The 17932-nt window shown below is 45.4% G+C and overlaps 3 protein-coding genes across 4 annotated transcripts; all 3 read right to left on the reverse strand.

Annotated features, from left to right (window-relative positions):
• Positions 1-2129: 2129 nt before the first annotated feature.
• On the reverse strand, positions 2130-2870 carry LOC123165250 (60S ribosomal protein L27-3). Its single transcript, XM_044582883.1, has one exon. It carries the CDS (start codon positions 2778-2780, stop codon positions 2367-2369), a length of 414 nt encoding a protein of 137 aa, XP_044438818.1. The 5' UTR covers positions 2781-2870; the 3' UTR covers positions 2130-2366.
• Positions 2871-6266: 3396 nt separating this feature from the next.
• LOC123166830 (very-long-chain 3-oxoacyl-CoA reductase-like protein At1g24470) lies at positions 6267-8125 on the reverse strand. Of its 2 annotated transcripts, XM_044584635.1 has the most exons (2): positions 7624-8125; positions 6267-7531 (listed from the first exon to the last, which is right to left on the reverse strand). In XM_044584635.1, the coding sequence occupies exons 1-2, from the start codon at positions 8042-8044 to the stop codon at positions 6885-6887; spliced, it is 1068 nt and encodes a 355-aa protein (XP_044440570.1). In that variant the 5' UTR covers positions 8045-8125; the 3' UTR covers positions 6267-6884. The 2 variants fall into 2 exon arrangements, with proteins under 2 accessions (XP_044440570.1, XP_044440571.1); XM_044584636.1 differs by having other exon boundaries at positions 6267-7962.
• A 44-nt stretch (positions 8126-8169) lies between these two features.
• LOC123166832 (probable magnesium transporter NIPA6) lies at positions 8170-12430 on the reverse strand. Its single transcript, XM_044584637.1, has 9 exons — positions 11936-12430; positions 10962-11018; positions 10790-10880; positions 10542-10702; positions 10317-10444; positions 10104-10241; positions 9749-9841; positions 9545-9662; positions 8170-8801 (listed from the first exon to the last, which is right to left on the reverse strand). Exons 1-9 carry the CDS (start codon positions 12057-12059, stop codon positions 8680-8682), a joined length of 1032 nt encoding a protein of 343 aa, XP_044440572.1. The 5' UTR covers positions 12060-12430; the 3' UTR covers positions 8170-8679.
• Between the last annotated feature and the right edge of the window lie 5502 nt (positions 12431-17932).

The following is a 17932-nucleotide window of genomic DNA, read 5'->3' on the forward strand; positions in this document are numbered from 1 at the left end:
GCCTGTTTTCCATTTGTACACGGGTTTAGAAGACGATAGTCACAGATACAAGCAACTTGGCCATACAAGTCTCTTCCCTTGGATCATTGATTCGATCGCTTTATACTGCGCCTTCAATCACATACAGAAAAGAGGTGCTATTACCGGAACGGAGGGCCTGGACTTACCACCACCACTCTACTTATTCCAGAACCCTGTTTGAGGCTGTATCCGAAGAACAGAGGGTGGCCAATCCATGCTCATGCAGTTTTGAGATGGGTTGGAAGATGCAAATGGATGAACGTTCGCTAGTCGATCTCAAAACAATACGATACCTAAAAGATATCAAAACCAAGGCACCGATTGAAATGCAATTGCAGCACATATCACCTTTCCAGCATAAATTCAAGCTCCACATTTAAAACACACACCAAGTTCGAAGTAAAAAAACAACAGGTCACACAAATGAAGATGGTCACACAAAAGGAGTACTGAACTAGAATGTCACCAATAGAGAATGGCTTCTAGAGCACATCATGCAAATAAATCCCATCAGAAACCTCTATATATACCGTCTGGATACATAAGCTGGCTGGCTTATTGGATAGGTCGATACTACACTGCAAAATCGTCCTCTTGCAATGTTGGCTTTTAACAAGGCAAATCAGCCCCAGACTTCAACAAGCCGTGCTCTTTTACATCAAAGAGAGCTGCCTGTGCAAAATTAGAACTGTGAAGTGCTTGCTTGGACTCTGTTGTTCCATGCGCTCTATATTCAAACATACTATCATGCAATGTAACATATCTATCGTCTTCATCAACTCTCACATGGTATCAGACTCCTAGCAGGGGCTAGGAAGCTGATACCATGTTAGAATTGATAAAGACGACACATACATCTACATTGCAAGACAATGGGCCCAAATATATAACACACAAGTACAGAAGAGACCAAATCAAAGAGAACACATTACTAATCTAGCAGCAGCACAACTGATGTGCTACAACCAAGTCCTACATGACACGCAAATGAATCCTAGAGAGGTCATGTTCATTTACCTAATCAATCCATACATGTTTGTACAAAACTAGCAATGCGAAGTGGTCGATTGGATTCAAATGTTCATCGTGCTCTATATTCAAACATACCACCATACAATTAAATATATGTGCCATAATTTTCTACGCAACTTGGTAATCAGAGCTATAGCCTGAAGAGCTAAAGCTAACATACCAAGTTAGGACTGATAAAAACAACACATATATATTCACCGCGAGACAATATGACAAAATATTAAAAAGAGGCACATAAAGACCAATCAAAGACAACACATAACTAATCTTTTACAGAACAGCGACATATACACTGACTGCTGGTGTGACGCTAAACTAAATTTCAATAAAGTTCCCAATATGAAGCCACAGCGCTAACAAGTGATACCATGCTTGGTTCACTATACAAGTTAAGCTAAGTCTTCTAAGCAAGTATCAGCTGGTAAATTAAACAAACAAGACAAGAGATTCAAAAGCTTTGACCTGTTTTTCCAACAATTAGTCATATAATTTGTTTATTTTGACCTCAGCGTTTAAACAAAGTAGACAAGAAATTCACAAGCTTCCACCTATTTTTCCAACAATAGTTTTCTTTATTTGGACCTTAGCATCCCATATACTTGTTCTACATATTGTAATATATCAGTGTGCTTCAATTGCAAACATTGTTTCAACGCTGTTACAGTGATACCACTGATGCACTAGCATTGTAAGCCAACAAAGTTAAATACAAAGTAAAAGTACACACAGCAAACTAAATACAAGACTACTCAACAGGCAATGTACAGCATCCTAAAGCACAAACTAGCCCGTAAAACAGCGCGAGTTATAATGCAGTGAAATGGCCGGCATGAAGTAGTTACGACCGTAATATCAACAGTCCAACAAAACAATCATAGAAATAAAAAATTCTACATTACTGACCACTAATAAACAAGTCTAGCGAAATACACAAGCAAGCAAGAACCTGAACGGCGCCAGACCTAGATAATCATTACGCTAACCAGTGGAGACACACAAACAGAGAGATGCAATATAATTCACCACCAAGACTACAACCCATACAACAATAATATTAGGACGCAACAGACAGCATATCTCAAGAAGTAATAACACTGAACAAAATTCCAACAAAGATCTATTCTTCACATGATTTAACACATGAAACATCATCATATCTCATAAGATCCAAGCTAAACACAGAGTCTTCTTCATGGGCAATACCAAAACAGGACACCTTAAGCGCAGCAACAGTCACCGATAACAAGCAACTAAAAATGTAAAGGGTTCGGGTAGTAATAACGGCAGAGACCGCCCTGGCGCGGCCGGCCGGCCTAGAAGCGGAGCTTGGTGAAGAACCACCTGTTCTTGCCGGTCTTGAACCTCTCCTCGAGCTTGGCCTTGGCGGCCTTGGCGGCGCCCACCTTCTTGTCCTTGGAGGTGAGGGAGTCGGGCGCGCCGGAGGCCACCTCCTTGAGGTCGACGTCGAGGGTATAGCGGGTGGGCATGAGATGGGTGAAGTTGACGAGCTTGAGGAACACCTTGACGCGGGACTTCTTGGCCGTCTTCTTGGCCGAGTCCTTGCGGATCACCTTCTTCGGGTACTTGGCCAGCCCGGCGACGAGGCAGTGCCCGTACGGGCGGTCGCGGGTGCCCTCCTCGAACACGCGCACGATCACCGCCTTCTTCCCCGCGTACCTGCCCTGCAGCAGGATCACCGCCTTGCCGGGCTTCAGGAACTTCACCATCTTCGCTTCCTTCCTCAAGCTGCGCTGCGCCGCCGCCGGTGGGTTGGGGGGGGGGGGGGGGGGGGAGGGGTCTGTGGGCTGTGGGAGGGAGAAAGCGGGCGGCGGGGGTCGGGAGGAGATTATATAGGTTGGCGGCGCTAGGGTTTTCGGGGTGGGGAGTGGGTTTGGACGGTTGGATCTGGATCGGACGGCGGTGAGGGCGGTCGGTAAGGGAGCAGGGTGGAATGGGCTTCCGTTGACAGGCTATATGGCCGATAAGGGGGGCTTCGGGCCGTCGTAAGGCCCGTTACTTTCGCCTAGCCGAATGTGGAGGGCCGTGTGCTAATCTACAAGGAGGACAGTTTATTGTTCATTCCCCATTTTCCCATAAAGAAAAAGGTTTTTTAAAATTCTAAAAAATATTGCTATTACCCCCTAAACAAAATTTATTTTTTCACTGTTGTTTTTTGGCAGTCTCTGAATGAAAAATCAGTTAATCAATTTTTCCCATTTTATGTGCGTTTGTTTCTGTTTTTTTTCTTTAGGTTTATGTGCGAATGTTGGGTGTGTTTGTATACACTTAAGTTGTGTGTAAGTGTACCAAACTGTGAAAATTTTCACTATAGTATATTTGTTCTTGGATCTAGAAAAAAACTACAATTTATATTCAAATTGCGTAAGTTTTTTTTCGTCATTTGTTTTAGGTTTATTTTCTTCTCTAAGAGTAATACAACATCACTAATTTATTCTTCCTTATAAAACTTTTTCTGTTTGTTTTTATTATATTTTAGTATAGGGGGGAGAAGAAGCCTAGAGAAAAACAAGGCGGTTTAGCCTTTGGATCCCGGTCGAATCATGGAGAGAGATTTGACTGGCCAGTTAAAAAAAAAGTCACCCCCTTTATTTTGGCCTTCTCATCCAAACTCTATTTGTTAACCAAAGTATTCCCCGAAATTTTTAATGTTATCCAAAGAGAGTGTATCTGATTAACTCCAAGTAACATTTCACTGTTTGTTGCATACTTTGCCTCCTTTCAACGCATTTGTTACTTCTGTGGGGCTTTGGACGTCGTCGTAAGCCCGTGATGATTTGTGGTTACTTCGCGAGCGAATGTTGAGGGCCGTGGGCTAATCTACAAGGATGACATTTTATTGTTCATTCCCCATTCCCATAAAGAGAAGTATTTTTCCCCCACTCTGATAAAAAATTATTTTCCCTACTTTTATTTGAAATTCTTTGAATGAAAAATCAGTTCAGTCACTTCTTCCCATTTTATGTGTCTTTGTTTCTGTTTTTTTTTCTTTTTCTCTATGTTCATGTGTGAATGCCGGGTGTGTTACTATACACGTAAGTTGTGTGTAATTGTACTAAAGTGTGAAATTGCACTATAGTATATTTGTTCTTTCATCTATAAAAAACAGAAATTTATATTCAAATTGTGTACAAGTTTTTTCGCTATTTGTTTTAGGTTTATTTTCTTATCTAAGAGTACTACAACGTCTCTAATTTATTCTTCCTTATATTATTAATTTTTTTGATTGTTTTTATCTTTTTAGTATATGGGGGAGAAGAAGCCTGGAGAAAAACAAGGCGGTTGAGCCTTTGGATCCTGATCGAATCATGGGGAGCGATTTGACCGGTCGGTTAAAAAAATTCAAACCATTGTTGTTTAGTAACCCCTTTTATTTTGGTCTTCTCATCCAAACCGTAATTGTTGACCAAAATATTCTCCAAAAAATTTAATGTTATCCAAAGACTGTGTATCTGATGAACTCCGAGTAATGTTTCACTGTTTGTTGCATATTTTGCCTCCTTTCAACGCATTTGTTACTTGTGTGGCCACATCGTGTGCGGTTGTGCATTATGTGCGGTCAAGGACTTCTATTTAGTGCAGTTACCCTTCCTCTTGGAGCATTTGTACTTTACCAGTCTCGATAGAAAGAAGAAAATACTCAGTCTACTGCTCTTGCTAGAAAAGTCACATACTGCTCCATATCTTATAACAAAACACTAGACCATGAATGCGCGTGATGCCATGCCTGTTTGTATGTATCTGTATGTATGAGAGGATTAAGACATAAAAATATAAAATAGAACAAAGAAAAAATGTGTATTTATCTTGATTTCGAACCAAGATTCACTAAAAGACAAAAATAAAGCATTGAGTCAAACTCTTCTTTGGTGTTAAGGTGGTAATTGTGAATAGCTATCGACTGCCTTGAGAAGGTAGAAGAATATGACCTATTTTGGTACATACAATGCATTACGAACGCATGGCAAGCGGTGTGATCTTCCAATTGTTGTATACACAAGAAATAATTTGAATACATGTTTTTTGCCACTATGTAAAATGAAATGCTTCAAGCATCGGTGGAACTCTCGGGGAAGAGTGTGTGGATGTTGCCATGTTTTATTGGTGTGCACATTTAATAAATCAAAAGAGATTAGAAGCATTGTCTAATTTGTATGCCTTGTTCTTCTTCTTCTTTGCATCAAATGGGGTGCTTTATTGACGAACTAACATATGGCTACAATCCGCCCGTAGGCAAGAAATAATAAACTCAGGGCTTACATTAAGCCAGCTCTCAGTACCATCAACTGTAAAAGCAAAACGAGCACACTGATGGGTCGGGACATTAGCATCCCTACCGACATGAGTAACCAAGAGAGAAGCAAAATTCGCTCTGATCTCCTCTAATTCCTTCAAGAAGGTGATGCAGTCGACCTTTTAACGTTGCATGATTTTCGTAGATTGACTAACTTCAAGGTGTCAATCTCCATTATGACATGTGAATAACCACAAAGTTGAACGAAGATCATGCCTTCACGAAAAGCTAATAATTCATCTGTGAATATGTCTGACACGCCTTGTAAAGGTTTGCTCCAAGCTCCAAGGAACGCGTGTTTTTGAGCCACTCCTCCTGTCCCTTCCTTCATGTCATCAACATTCAACGCCCCATTGGTGTTGATAGTAACCCACCCCGATACGGGAGGTCTCTTGTTCTGGTTGGGTACTAAATTTTTCCGGGAAGATGGTAGTTCCAAAACGGTCAGAATCCCATGAACCCATTTGATAGCATGTGATGGGTCATATTCGTGCCATTTGTGTGTCCAGCGGTTGCGAGACAGTTATATAGTGTGCATAATGGTAAAGATCTTGCATCTCTCATCTTGAGTGAACATGTGATCTATCAAGATGTCACGAGCCCAAATGTTTGGATGCAACCGAGGGAGATGAAGCTGAAACCGATCCCTTGTTTCAATCCAATATTTTTGCATGTGTACAACTAGCTAACGCATGTAATATGTCCTCATATATAGCCTTGCAAATGTCACACAAGCCAAGTTGCTTGATGTGTCTATATTGCAAGTTGACCGAATCAGGGAGTATATCTCGAAGTACCGTCCACCAAAAGACTTGAACCTTTGGAATCACGTTAATTTTTTTGCGTGGATAACTTTCAATCTATTCATCAACTGTCAAGGTAGTACAAAGAACACCAAAAGTAAAAAAAAAATGAAAGATTTATTGATGAAGTAACATATGGCTTCAATTCGCCCGTACGCAAGAAATAAGAAACTCAGGGCTTACATCAAGCCAACTCTCTGTATCATCAAGTGTAAAAGCAAAACGAGAACAATGATGGGTCGGGACATTAGCATCCCTACCGACATGAGTAACCAAGAGAGAAAGCAAAATTCACTCCGATCTCCTCTCATTCCTTCAAGATAAGGTAGGTGTTGCAATCAACCGTGTATCGTTGCGCGATTTTCATAGATTGACTAACTTCAAGTTGTCAATCTCCATTATGACCTGTGAATAACCACAAAGTTGAGCGAAGATGGTGCCTTCACAAAGAGCTAATAATTCAGCTGTGAATGGGTTGCAAGAAATTTGCATGAATAACATCCGCATTCCAGTTTCTTGTTTAGCTGTCAATAAGGTCCGAAACTTTGTCCAATGAAATAGCGGCAGCCCGCCCCATCGGCATCAGAGAAGCAGAATTCAGACCCAAGTTATCCGTCCAAGTGGCTGGTGTCAGATTTTTAGTGATTCCAAAAAAATAAAACGAGAGTGGGTCCAGGAATCACGCCACTTCACTCACTCGTGAGACAGTTTCCTACTCAGTTGCTGGCATGGCACGCCGACGCCGTCGACGATCGCCGGCTCCGGGACGTCTTCCTCTGCCGCAGGCCCTCGCGCAGGCAGGCCCAGTCCTGCACGCAGCCGGGCACGACGTCAAGAAGGCACCACAGCAGCCGGTGCCGGAGGCTGGGCACGCAGAGCGGGCCGCCGCGCCCGACCCAGCGCACCGCCGCGCGCGCGTAGGCGTCGGCGGTGGGCACCAGCGGCGCGGGGCGCCAGAGCGCCGAGAAGGCCGCGACCATCGCCGTCGCCACGAACATCGGCGCCTGGCACTGCACGTCGACCCCTCTGCCCCCGTACTCGGCGGCGAGGCCCCCGGAGAGCACCGCGACGTACCGCTTGGTGCCGGAGTAGACGGCGTGGAGCGGGAAGGAGGAGACGGCCTCCGACGTCGCCGACCCCATGCTGACCACGGCGCCCCTGCCCCGCGCCGCCATGCCCGGGATCACCGCCGCCGTCACCACCGTCGTCGCCCACAGGTTCACGCGGATCATGCGTATCAGTGCCTCCGCGTCCGCCTCGTGCAGGAACGCCGCGCCCGGGTTCATCACCCCGGCGTTGTTCACGAGGACGCCCACGTCCAGCCCCTCCACGACGTCCCGGAGCCGCCGCAGCGCCTCGTCGCCTGCACGCCGCCGGCCGAGAGGATCATCAAGTGCCTGCAGGCCGTCGCCATGCGCTCCGATATACCCCAAACCTGTGTAAACTACGTGGTACCTTGGGGGGGTGGAGACGAGCGAGAGGTCGAACACCACGGTCCTGGTCTGCACGGCGTGACGGGACATGACCGCGTCGGAGACCTCCCGGAGGTCCGCGGCGTCGATACCGACGAGGACGAGGTCGAGGCCCCGGCGGGCGAGCTCCAGGGCGACGGACCGGCCGATGCCGGACGTCGGGCCGGTGACCACGGCCCACGTTCCGTAGTACCGGCGGAGGTCCTTGGGTCGGCGCACGCAGTGGGCGAGGTGGACGAGGAGGCGAGACGAGAGCACCGCGACGTGGAGGGCGCCGAGGACGGCCAGCCAGAGGAACCACGCCGGCGTCTGCTGGAGGTCAGCCGCCATTCTCCACTCTCCTGACCCTCGTTCACGCGTTCGGTGCCAGTTTTGTAGTAGCAGTAGCATAGACAACTGCCCATGGTCCAGGGGACACACTCCAAGTACCAACCACTAATTTTGTTGGAACAGAGATGCAGGCAACCTGCCGAGATGTGTGCAGCAACATGTCACAATCTTGACCTCAGCTCATATGGCAACCATATCATCAGCAAGTTAAAGATTTAACATTAACAGGAGGCTGCAATGGAGCCTCCACTGAATGTATACATCTGGTCAACCAAAACTAAGCTCAACAATGAAACCGAAAACTTCTCTCAGAAGAAGAACAATGGCGTCGAAATCGAACCGTGCATCGATGCTCCGCCCTCAAGCCTAATCACAAGGAGAAATATTCTACGTAATGCACAACAACAGGCAGGCCGACAAATTCAGCCCGCTCACCGCTCATCGACGAACAACTTACAAACTGGAATTGGACGGCAGGGCGTATCCTGTTCCTAGTATGAATTGTTTGGATAAATCTAGACAGGTTCCTATGTACGTGCGAACGACGAAAGAATGGCTGACGAAATCTTCATCCTCTCAACCAAAACCGCCAGAATGCTGGCGCTGCCAAGATTCCGCTGCAACTCACATCTCTCTTCCTTTTTGTACAAGTGACCGAGGACTTTCTCTTCTGCGGTCAAAGTATTTGGACTTGACTCTGAATGTACGATCAGGGTGTGGCGGGCGAACTTTGCGGAGCGGCAAAGTAGTCATCTTCGACGTTCCTCAGTAGATTGTCGCTGCCTACGCTGATATACCAAGATATTCCTCTATCCAGAGGCCAAGTGGATGCTGCAAACAGAAGAATAATTTTTCAGGTCTTTCCAAAATCAAATACTGATACGAAATATGAAAGTGAACTGCTTATAACAGCTTTGAAAGAACAAATTCTGTTCAAAACAGCGGCTGGGGCAGAAAAGAACTACAACATTTTTCTTTTCTACTCCCTCCGTCCCACAATATAAGATCGTTTTTCAAGCTACGGACGGAGTATTTGTGAATATCAGTGAGAATTAGTGGAGTAATAACAGAAGAATAAATTTTCAGGTCTTCCCTAAATCTGCTATTGATACGAAATATGAAAGAGAACTGCTTATAACAATTAACAGGTTTGGAAGAACAAATCCAGTTCAAAATAGCAGTTGGAGCAGAAAAGAACTAAAACATGTTTCTTTTTTATTTGTGAATAACAGTGAGAATTAGTGCTCGCAGTTACGCAGTAGTTAAGAAACATTCTGATGGATCTATTACTCCAAGTTACTCCCTCCGTAAAGAAATATAAGAGCGTTTAGACCACTAAAACGCTCTTATATTTCTTTACAGAGGGAGTACTAAACATATGTTTATTATTTATTTTAGAATATCAGTGGGAATAGCTGGTTTAGCACAAACTATTTCAAAAGAAAAGGGTGTCTTGAGAAACTTGAAGTTATTATTTCCCTCACAACAAAATGGAGATGATGGTGATGCAGCAGAACAGGGTAGATTTTGAAACCACTACCAGATGCGTGCATCACTGAACCACAAAATTGTACCTGGAGAACTGGCAGCTTCTTTTTGCTTTGCTGCGTGCAGCAAAATTGTTCCAGAAAGGATTGTTACCAGGCCGCAGCATTCAGAAGCGATACTACTTAAGCTTTGTCCAGCCCCGTCCTGCATTTGACAGCAAGCAGAATGAGTTGCAATCTGCACCACAAAGTCCAGTTGAATTAACTAAACAATCTAAAGCTGCTTTCTACCTTGAACATAATTGAACTCGCCACTATTGTAAGGGTGGTAAACATTACATAATAAACTGGGGACACCATAGCTAAATCAAAGGTATCCAGTGCCTGCAAAAGTGTAATAAAATCAGCATAGCCAGAAAACATACAAATACACTAAATGATTGTAAACCAAATTGACCGTATAAACTAATACTATATGTGGTAGAAAATAAAGTTTTGACTGAATTCAAGTAACGAAAAGTAGCAGATCCGTGAAAAAATCGTAAGTTGTCAAAACCTGATTGCAAGCTCATGTAGATGCAATCAAGCAAAACATATTCACAGGACAGGAGTAACAAGTAACTAGAAGGAGGAGAAGATGTGCTACCTTGTTGAGGTAATTTAGCTGAGAAACCCCACAGATAACTGCGACCAGAATAAATAGCCATGTGTGTGGATAGGCAAGCTGGTTCATTCCATCCAGCGTAAGCTTTATGGCAACACCGACGGCTTTGATGCTAACAACCTACAAAGTAGTGATAATCAGTTAAAAAACTCACTTATGTTAGGCTGTGCATCTCAAAGTTAAAAGCATACTTACTGTTAATGATCCCATTGAAGAGCAGATACCCAGATATATCAGTATGTTCTTCTGGCCATATCGAGGTTCGATGAACACTACTACTATTGCCATGAGTAACAGTGTTGTTCCCGCATATGCTAGAAATCCTGCCCATGGTTGGCACCATAATATGGAGAAAGGCCGTCAGACATGTGGGTGTGCTACAACTAACATAAGGTGTATGATTGCAGGCCGATGACTCACCTGGTTGAGTAGCTAGATCCCAGATTTCTTCGACGGAATCGGGCATGTGCTCTTCAGGGGCATGTAGAACGACAACAACTGAACCTACTATGCACGATATACAGCCAAGAACGCCGAGCTTGTTAAGCCGCTCCTTCAGCACAAAGTGCGCTAACACTGAACTGGCCATTTGTAGAAAAACGTTTATGTCAAGCACGGGGGAATCAAAGACGACATTGAAACTAGGGGTTTTGGTTTTGCAAATTCACCTGACGATTATGCTTAGTGCTCCAAGAGGAGTCACAAGGACAGCTGGTGCGAAGACATAGGCGACGAAGTTGGCGACCTCCCCAAGCAGCACTTGTAAATGTCAAGAAAACGAAATTTTAGTTGCATAACTAAATCAATACCCATGGCTAACTTTGTGCAGAGTGAACATACTGGTGATCAAGCCAGCCCACCAGAGAGGCTCCAGAAGATACGTGTATCCTCCTCCGCCTGTAATTTAGAGAGAGAGGGAGAAACAGAAAAATGTAAGCTGGAATTGTAGGACAGTTACCAACAGAAATCTCAAGTCTGAATTGGGTGAACATTCGCATATAAAAATCCAGAACGCAGGTGAAATGCCAAAAATGTTTTTTTTATAGTGCCAATCATGCTAATTAAGTACATACAGGAGGTTAATAAGGAGTAGGACATCTGAAAATTAAGAGATTTTGGTTCATATATCTCTGATTAAGCCAGTGACCCTAGACATATTGTAACTGCATATATACGCAGTAAAATGTGCTGTGAGATGGATCATGACATTTGAGCCACCTTCATTGGAATCTACTGGGCTGGAAAATTTGCAATCCAACCTCGCATTACCCAACTTACAGCAAGGTAGACTAAATCATGTTCCAAAGCATAAGCATACTTGCAAACTGTTCATTTCTCATCATGGCTCTCTCTATTCCTATCCAATTTCTTGATGTTAAAGTTGTACCCCATTTCTTGATTGAACCATATGGAAGCATGATACTACGAGACGACTGGCTGCCAATCAGCACGAGCGTAGCTGGCGTCCGTCCAGAAGACAGCAACAACCGCAGCGCAGAAGTTTGACTTTTGACAAACAGGCAGCAGCCGCCCGGTCCAAATCACGCCCGCCCGTGCATTTTGAAATCTCGGGGCATCATCGCCCGATCCAGACGCCATTGCTCCGCGAATCGAAGGGAGCGTCGAGATCCGAAGCACTGGTTGGCTCGCCGGGCCAGGTCGGGGCGGCCGTGAGATTCGAAATTGACCATGGCAGCGCGGCGCGGCGCAGAGCAGAGGACCCGGCCGGCGTCGATCGGGGATCCGGCAAGGGGGGAAGAGAGAGGGGGAGACGGCGGGGGGCGCGTGGCGTGGGGGTAGGGTAGGGTGGGTACCTGCGCGGACGCCGCACTTGCCGGCGCGCATGAGGCCGATCTTCTTGAGGATGAAGCTGGCGCCGATGAAGGCGCTGGAGGCGACCGCCAGCGCCAGGCCCTTGGTGTTGTCCGACGCCCCCATCGCCTCCCCTCCCCTCCCGCCGGCCGCCACGCCACGGCGAACAAGAAGATAGACGGGCGGGCCGCGCGCGCGAACGCAGATAGCTAGACAGTCCCCCGCGCCTCCGGTTCAAATCTCCGGGGAAGCAGGAGGCCGCGTGCACGACAGGAGCCGCCGGTGGTGGCGCGTGCCTCTCCGCCCGCTTGTCTCTTCGCTGCTGGCGGCTGCTAGGGTGGGTGGTTCCGCCTATTGTTGTCCGCCCGCCGGCTGCCGGCCCGGTCGTCGGTCTTGGAAAGGGCGACGCGAGAGGGACAGGGGAGGCGACGCGGGTGCTTCGGGCGGATGGTGCTGGGTGGGGCCGCTCGCGAGAAGGGTGCCTGGAGTGTGTCTGCCATTGGCCGCTGGGTGGCTGGCTGGACGAGCTGGATCTGCGCGGCAGGCACGCACGTCACGTGCCGCGTCGCACGGATCGCTCGACTCCGACAGTCCGACCACCGGCAAATTTGACAAATTTGATCCGTGGACGAAATCAAATCACAGAATGAACTGCCCCGGCTGACTTTTTTGTGTGACGCCTGACACGAAGGCGCCACACTATACTGTGCAACATCTCACAGATAGGCGCTACACGTCTGGCCAGCGTTGCACCCCAGACTGCCTAATTATTGCTAAGTCATTGTGCAGAGTCTAAGAGCTAGGCGCTATACTGTATAGTGTGGCGCCTAGCTCTCAGGCGTTGCACTAGTGGTTGCACTACAAAATGAAGCAACCACTAGTGCAACGCCTAGAAGCTAGGCACTACACTGTATAGTGTGGCGCCTAGCTCTCAGGCGCTGCACACTGACTTAGTAATTTTCGGATCACACGGGTGCGACGCTGGCCAGGCGTGTAGCGCCTATCTGTGAGGCGTTGCACAATGTAGTGTGGCGCCTTCGTGTCGGATGTCACACAAAAAGGTCAGCCGCGTGAAATAGTTTCACGGACAGTTCATTCTATGATTTGATTTCATCCATAGGTCAAATTTATCAATTTTGCCCTGACCACCACCGTCGAATTCAAAATCCATAAATGTCTCCGTCACGTTTCGAAAATGCTACGCAGTGATTGGATTAAGAGGAGGAGGCTGGTATTTCTATTTCCAGCTCATGAGAGAGTTCAAGTACTACACTTGACACTGATGGTTGCACCATTCCTGAATTTATTTCAGGCCTTCCGGCGATATGCGTTCGGTGGGATGAGACGCTCCCTGTCGAGTACCAAGGTGTCCGTGGCGACGTCGTCGATCTCAAGATGATGTATCGGCACGGTCTCTTGTCAGTGTAATATATACCTCTTGTCAGTGTTGTAAAAATATTTAGTTTTATTTTATCCAGATAGCAAATAATTTGTTCTTAAAAGAAGTAATCCAAGAGGTTAACATTGTAAGTCTGCAAAAAAACATCAGCAGTACACATGAACAAGACGTTCTATCTAATGAAGGAGACGCTGGAAATGTTGTTCTTGTGAAACTAACATGCACCTTTCTTAATATTGCACATTTGCTATATGTAAGTTGCCAGGATTATCGGGGCAGTCCATTCGGGAGAAAGAGGACGCATAGCTCTGAGGCCGAGCGGGGCCTCCTCTTGCTCATCATAAATGGGCCAGCCACGTATTGTTCTGCGTTTTTTTATTTTTTTAATTACTTTTGTTTACGTTTCAGAAATGGGAAAAATATTATATTCAAATTAAAACAACGTTCTCCACATTCAAAAACTAGTAATGCAGTAAGAAAATGGTTGTCAACTTTTAGATGTTGATAGCATTTAAAAAAAATATTCATGACATTTAATAATAAAAATATAATGTATTTTTTTGCGTAATTTGAAAAAATTATGATGGAATTTTTAAAAAATTAGGCGAAATTTTTTAAAATATTTATGCATTTTGGAAAAAATGTTCATGACATTTAAAAAACTTATGCAATGTAAAAATGGCCATGTAAGTCAGAAAAAGTTGATGACTTTAGAAAAATATACGTGACATTTCTTAAAATGTTCAAGTGTTTCAAAAATATTTTAATTGTATTTAAAAATGTTTACACAATGTAAAAAATATTTGTTTATTTTTTAGATGAAAATTTTCGTGTCAAGTAAGAAAATGTTCAACATATATTTAAATTTTGTGAGATGTATTCTTACTTTTCCAAAAATATGTGTTTGAAAAAATCTACAACATGTATTTAAAAATGCTCAATGTGTATAAAGAAATGTTACGCGTGTATAAGAAAAATTAACAATGTGTATCAAACAAAGTAGACATGTGAAAAGAAAAGAAAAGTAAAATAAACAAAAAACACCAGATGAACACACACAGAAAACAAAAAAAAGAAAAAGAAAACACGGCACCATAAACGCCTAGAAAAAAAGCAGCGCAGTACCCGCCCCCAGAAACCCCTTATTGGGTCAGCCCACCTAGCACTTGCCTTACTAGGCGAGGACACGCCAAGGGCGATGTGCGCACAAGAGCGTCGTTATGCCATGCGTGGTGCCAGCAGGTGGTTGGGCCGACACTGTATCATGAGGATCATAAGAGGGAGAAGAAGTCCCTGGTGGAGGTAGGAGAAAGCACAACAAACATCCGATTTAGATCGAATGGCTCAAAAGACTGACTTCCCTTAAAAACTCCATGCAATTTACCTATAATCGGTCCCTTAATATTGAATTCTTTCCTAAGTTTTCTGTTCGTTTTACGAATGTTTTTCACATTCTAATGATGACATTTTTGAGATGGTATGCTGACGTTTTTTTATTGTTACTAGCACGATGGTCGTGATGAAGTCAGGTAAAAATGATTTAGGATCCCATGATTCTGTAATCACATGATTTGTGTTTCAACCTACACTTGCAAGAATGGCACTAGCCAGGTTAATGACATACTCCCCCCCTTCGGGTTTATTAGTCACCGTCGTGTTTTGAGTCAAAGTACCATAGATTTAATTAGCAAAAAAATAATTTATATGTAACAATAGAAGTATCATTGGAAGGTTCTTTCAAATTCTAATATGACAAAACAACTTATTAAATCTAAGGTTAAAGTTTAGCAGAAAATATGAAGGGGACTCATGAATCCGGATGAAGGAAGTGCCTTTTTTTAATGAAAAACGAAATAAGTATTTGAAACTTAATCCGAAGACTTTCCTCATTAAATTTGATGCGCTCTAAGCCTGCTACTCATCTGAATACCATTGGTGGGCTGCCTTGTCATTCGGCTAAACTTGATCCGAAGACGTATCTGAAACTTAATAGTCCGTACACCAGTCCGTTGGTGCGTGGCTTTTCATTTCGACGATTTGACTAGTTTCTGTCAAGACTTGAACGAACTTCTGGGCATTTCGGCCATTTCGCATGAACTTGGATTACAATAAATGTTATGTTTGACATAGCTATGGACACGATCTTTTCTGCATTCATTAACAAGAATAGAATTACTAAAAATAACGAAAATCAGATTGCCCAGTTGATTGAACAAACACGATTAATTGTCAACGTTTTTGTGGTAGCTGGTGGTTACAACGGTTTGTACAGGTGTCTTGTGATCCGGGACCGGAGCCGGAGCCAGCGCCGGCCCCCTCGGTTTTGCATTTTGGAACGAGAAGTTGAGAACTGAACATGTGTGGAGCTAGGTGCTCAGGTGTCTCTTATTTTTTTGCGAGGGTAAAGGGAGTTTATTGCATGGGTAAAGAGTTACAGTCAAGAGGCCACAAGTCCTCGATACAAGGTGGAACCGAGCCTAGCCAAACTGCAGTGGCACGCTCGGTTCGACTATACTTAGCCAATTGATGGCAACTCTATTCTGAAATCTAGAAATCTTTTGAGGAAAAAACTCCCTGCTACCTAACAGGTCCTTGATCTCCAAGACAATCTGTCCGTAAGCCGAGCGAAGAAGTGCGTCATTGGTCAAACATGATAGCGCTTCAGAGGAGTCCGTTTGCACCACCACCGGGAGATGAGAATGCTGAATTGCAAGGGTCAAGCCCTGCATTATCGCATGTAGTTCTGCCTCAAGCGGGTCGTTGCAATAGAAGATGAAACGATAGGCCGCCATAAGGACCTCTCCCTTCTCATTTCTGAGTACCATGCCGATAGCAGCTGAGCCGTCGTCCTTGAGGAACGAGCCGTCGACGGACGGCGCCAGTCTTCCCTGGCCCGGCGCCGGCCAGGGGGCTTCGGGTGGCTTGTCGCTCCGACAGGGACTAGGAAGAGCCGAAAGTGGCATCTTGTCCTTGATGATTTCCTCCGTTGAGCAGCTCCCAGCGATCGAGATTGACTTGTAGTAGCTGTCCAGATATTCAACCGTGGCCGGTACTGGTGGAACTTCCTTCCCATGTGTCAGCTCATTGCGTAGTTGCCAAATCCTCCAGATCAACATGATGAGCATATCCCGGACCTGGACCGTGCATTTTGCCAAGAGGGAGGCAAACCATTCCTTCCCATCAAATAAAAGAAGACCATCACCCGGAATCGGCCAACGACGCCTCATGTTAGTCCATAAAATTCTCGCATGAGTACAGACGACCAAAGCATGAAATGAGTCTTCCTCCTCAACCCCACAGAGTTGACAGGTAGAACTTGTCGATATATGTCTATAAACCTTGCATCTTTGAGTCGCCAGCGTCCCCGTAATGCATCTCCATGCGTGTATCTTCATTTTTTGTGGAACCGCAGCCTTCCAGACGAGGTTCCAGGCTGAACGGTTCCCCTCAGGGGCGCTGCTGGATGCACCATTGGCCGTTGCAACATTCTGATCGTGCGTGGCCAGTATGTATGCACTCCTCATAGTAAAGCAACCACTCTTCTCAGGATACCAGGACAGAAAGTCGTCCCTCTGGCGAGGCGATGTACGTATCTTCAGTCTCTGGTCAACATCCATAGGCCAGAAAAACTCACCGAGCCGATCCTGCCGCCATGCACCGTTGCCATCCAGGAAATCCGAAACCCTATTGAAGCGACAGTTTCCCTTCGGGGTGATTGGGCGGAAGGAGTAAGGTCGGGGGAGCCATGGGTCATGCCAAGTGCGGATCTTTGTACCATTGCCGACACGCCAAATGACACCCTTTTTAATCAGCTCAAGACCGTGCAAGATTCCTTTCCAAACTTCTGATCCAGTGCCCGGGAACACAGTGTCCAAAAGCTGGCCTGAGGGATAGTATCTCGCCTTGATTAAACGCGCACATAAACTGTCCGGTCTGTCTAGTAATCTCCAGGCTTTTTTAGCGAGCGAAGCCTGGTTGAACGCCCTCATGTCTCTAAAACCCAATCCTCCCGTGGGTTTAGGTAATCTCAATTTTTCCCAACTCATCCAAGCCATCTTCTTCTTCCCGTTCTCAACTCCCCACCAATACTGGCGTATCATACGTGTGACATCATCACAAACCGAGGCGGGGAGTTTAAATACACTCATAACATAAGCAGGGATGGCCTGTGCAACAGATTTGATAAGGATCTCTTTGTTCCCCTTGGACATGTATTGCTTGCTCCAGTCAATGAGAATTTTCCTCAAACGTTCCTGGGTGGACTCAAAGTTCCCCTTATGCATCCTCCCCTCGGGCACAGGCAGGCTCAAGTACTTGGGTTCAAAGGCCTCCTGTGAAATTTCCAACGTAAGCTTAATCTCTTGTACCACATTAGATGGGCATTGGCCTGAGAATAGAATGGAACACTTCGACGGGTTGATAAGTTGTCCAGTCGCCGCCGCAAACGTGTTCAACACTCCTTTCACCAACAATGCCTGTTGTTGCGTAGCATGGAAGAACAAGAGTGAGTCATCCGCAAATAAGAGATGTGTGATCTCCGGCGCACCTCTACAAATCGTAACACCTTTGATCCCATCCTCCCTTGCAGCCTTCTCCATCA

This window comes from Triticum aestivum, chromosome 7D (genome assembly GCF_018294505.1).
Source record: "Triticum aestivum cultivar Chinese Spring chromosome 7D, IWGSC CS RefSeq v2.1, whole genome shotgun sequence".
NCBI lineage: Eukaryota > Viridiplantae > Streptophyta > Magnoliopsida > Poales > Poaceae > Triticum > Triticum aestivum.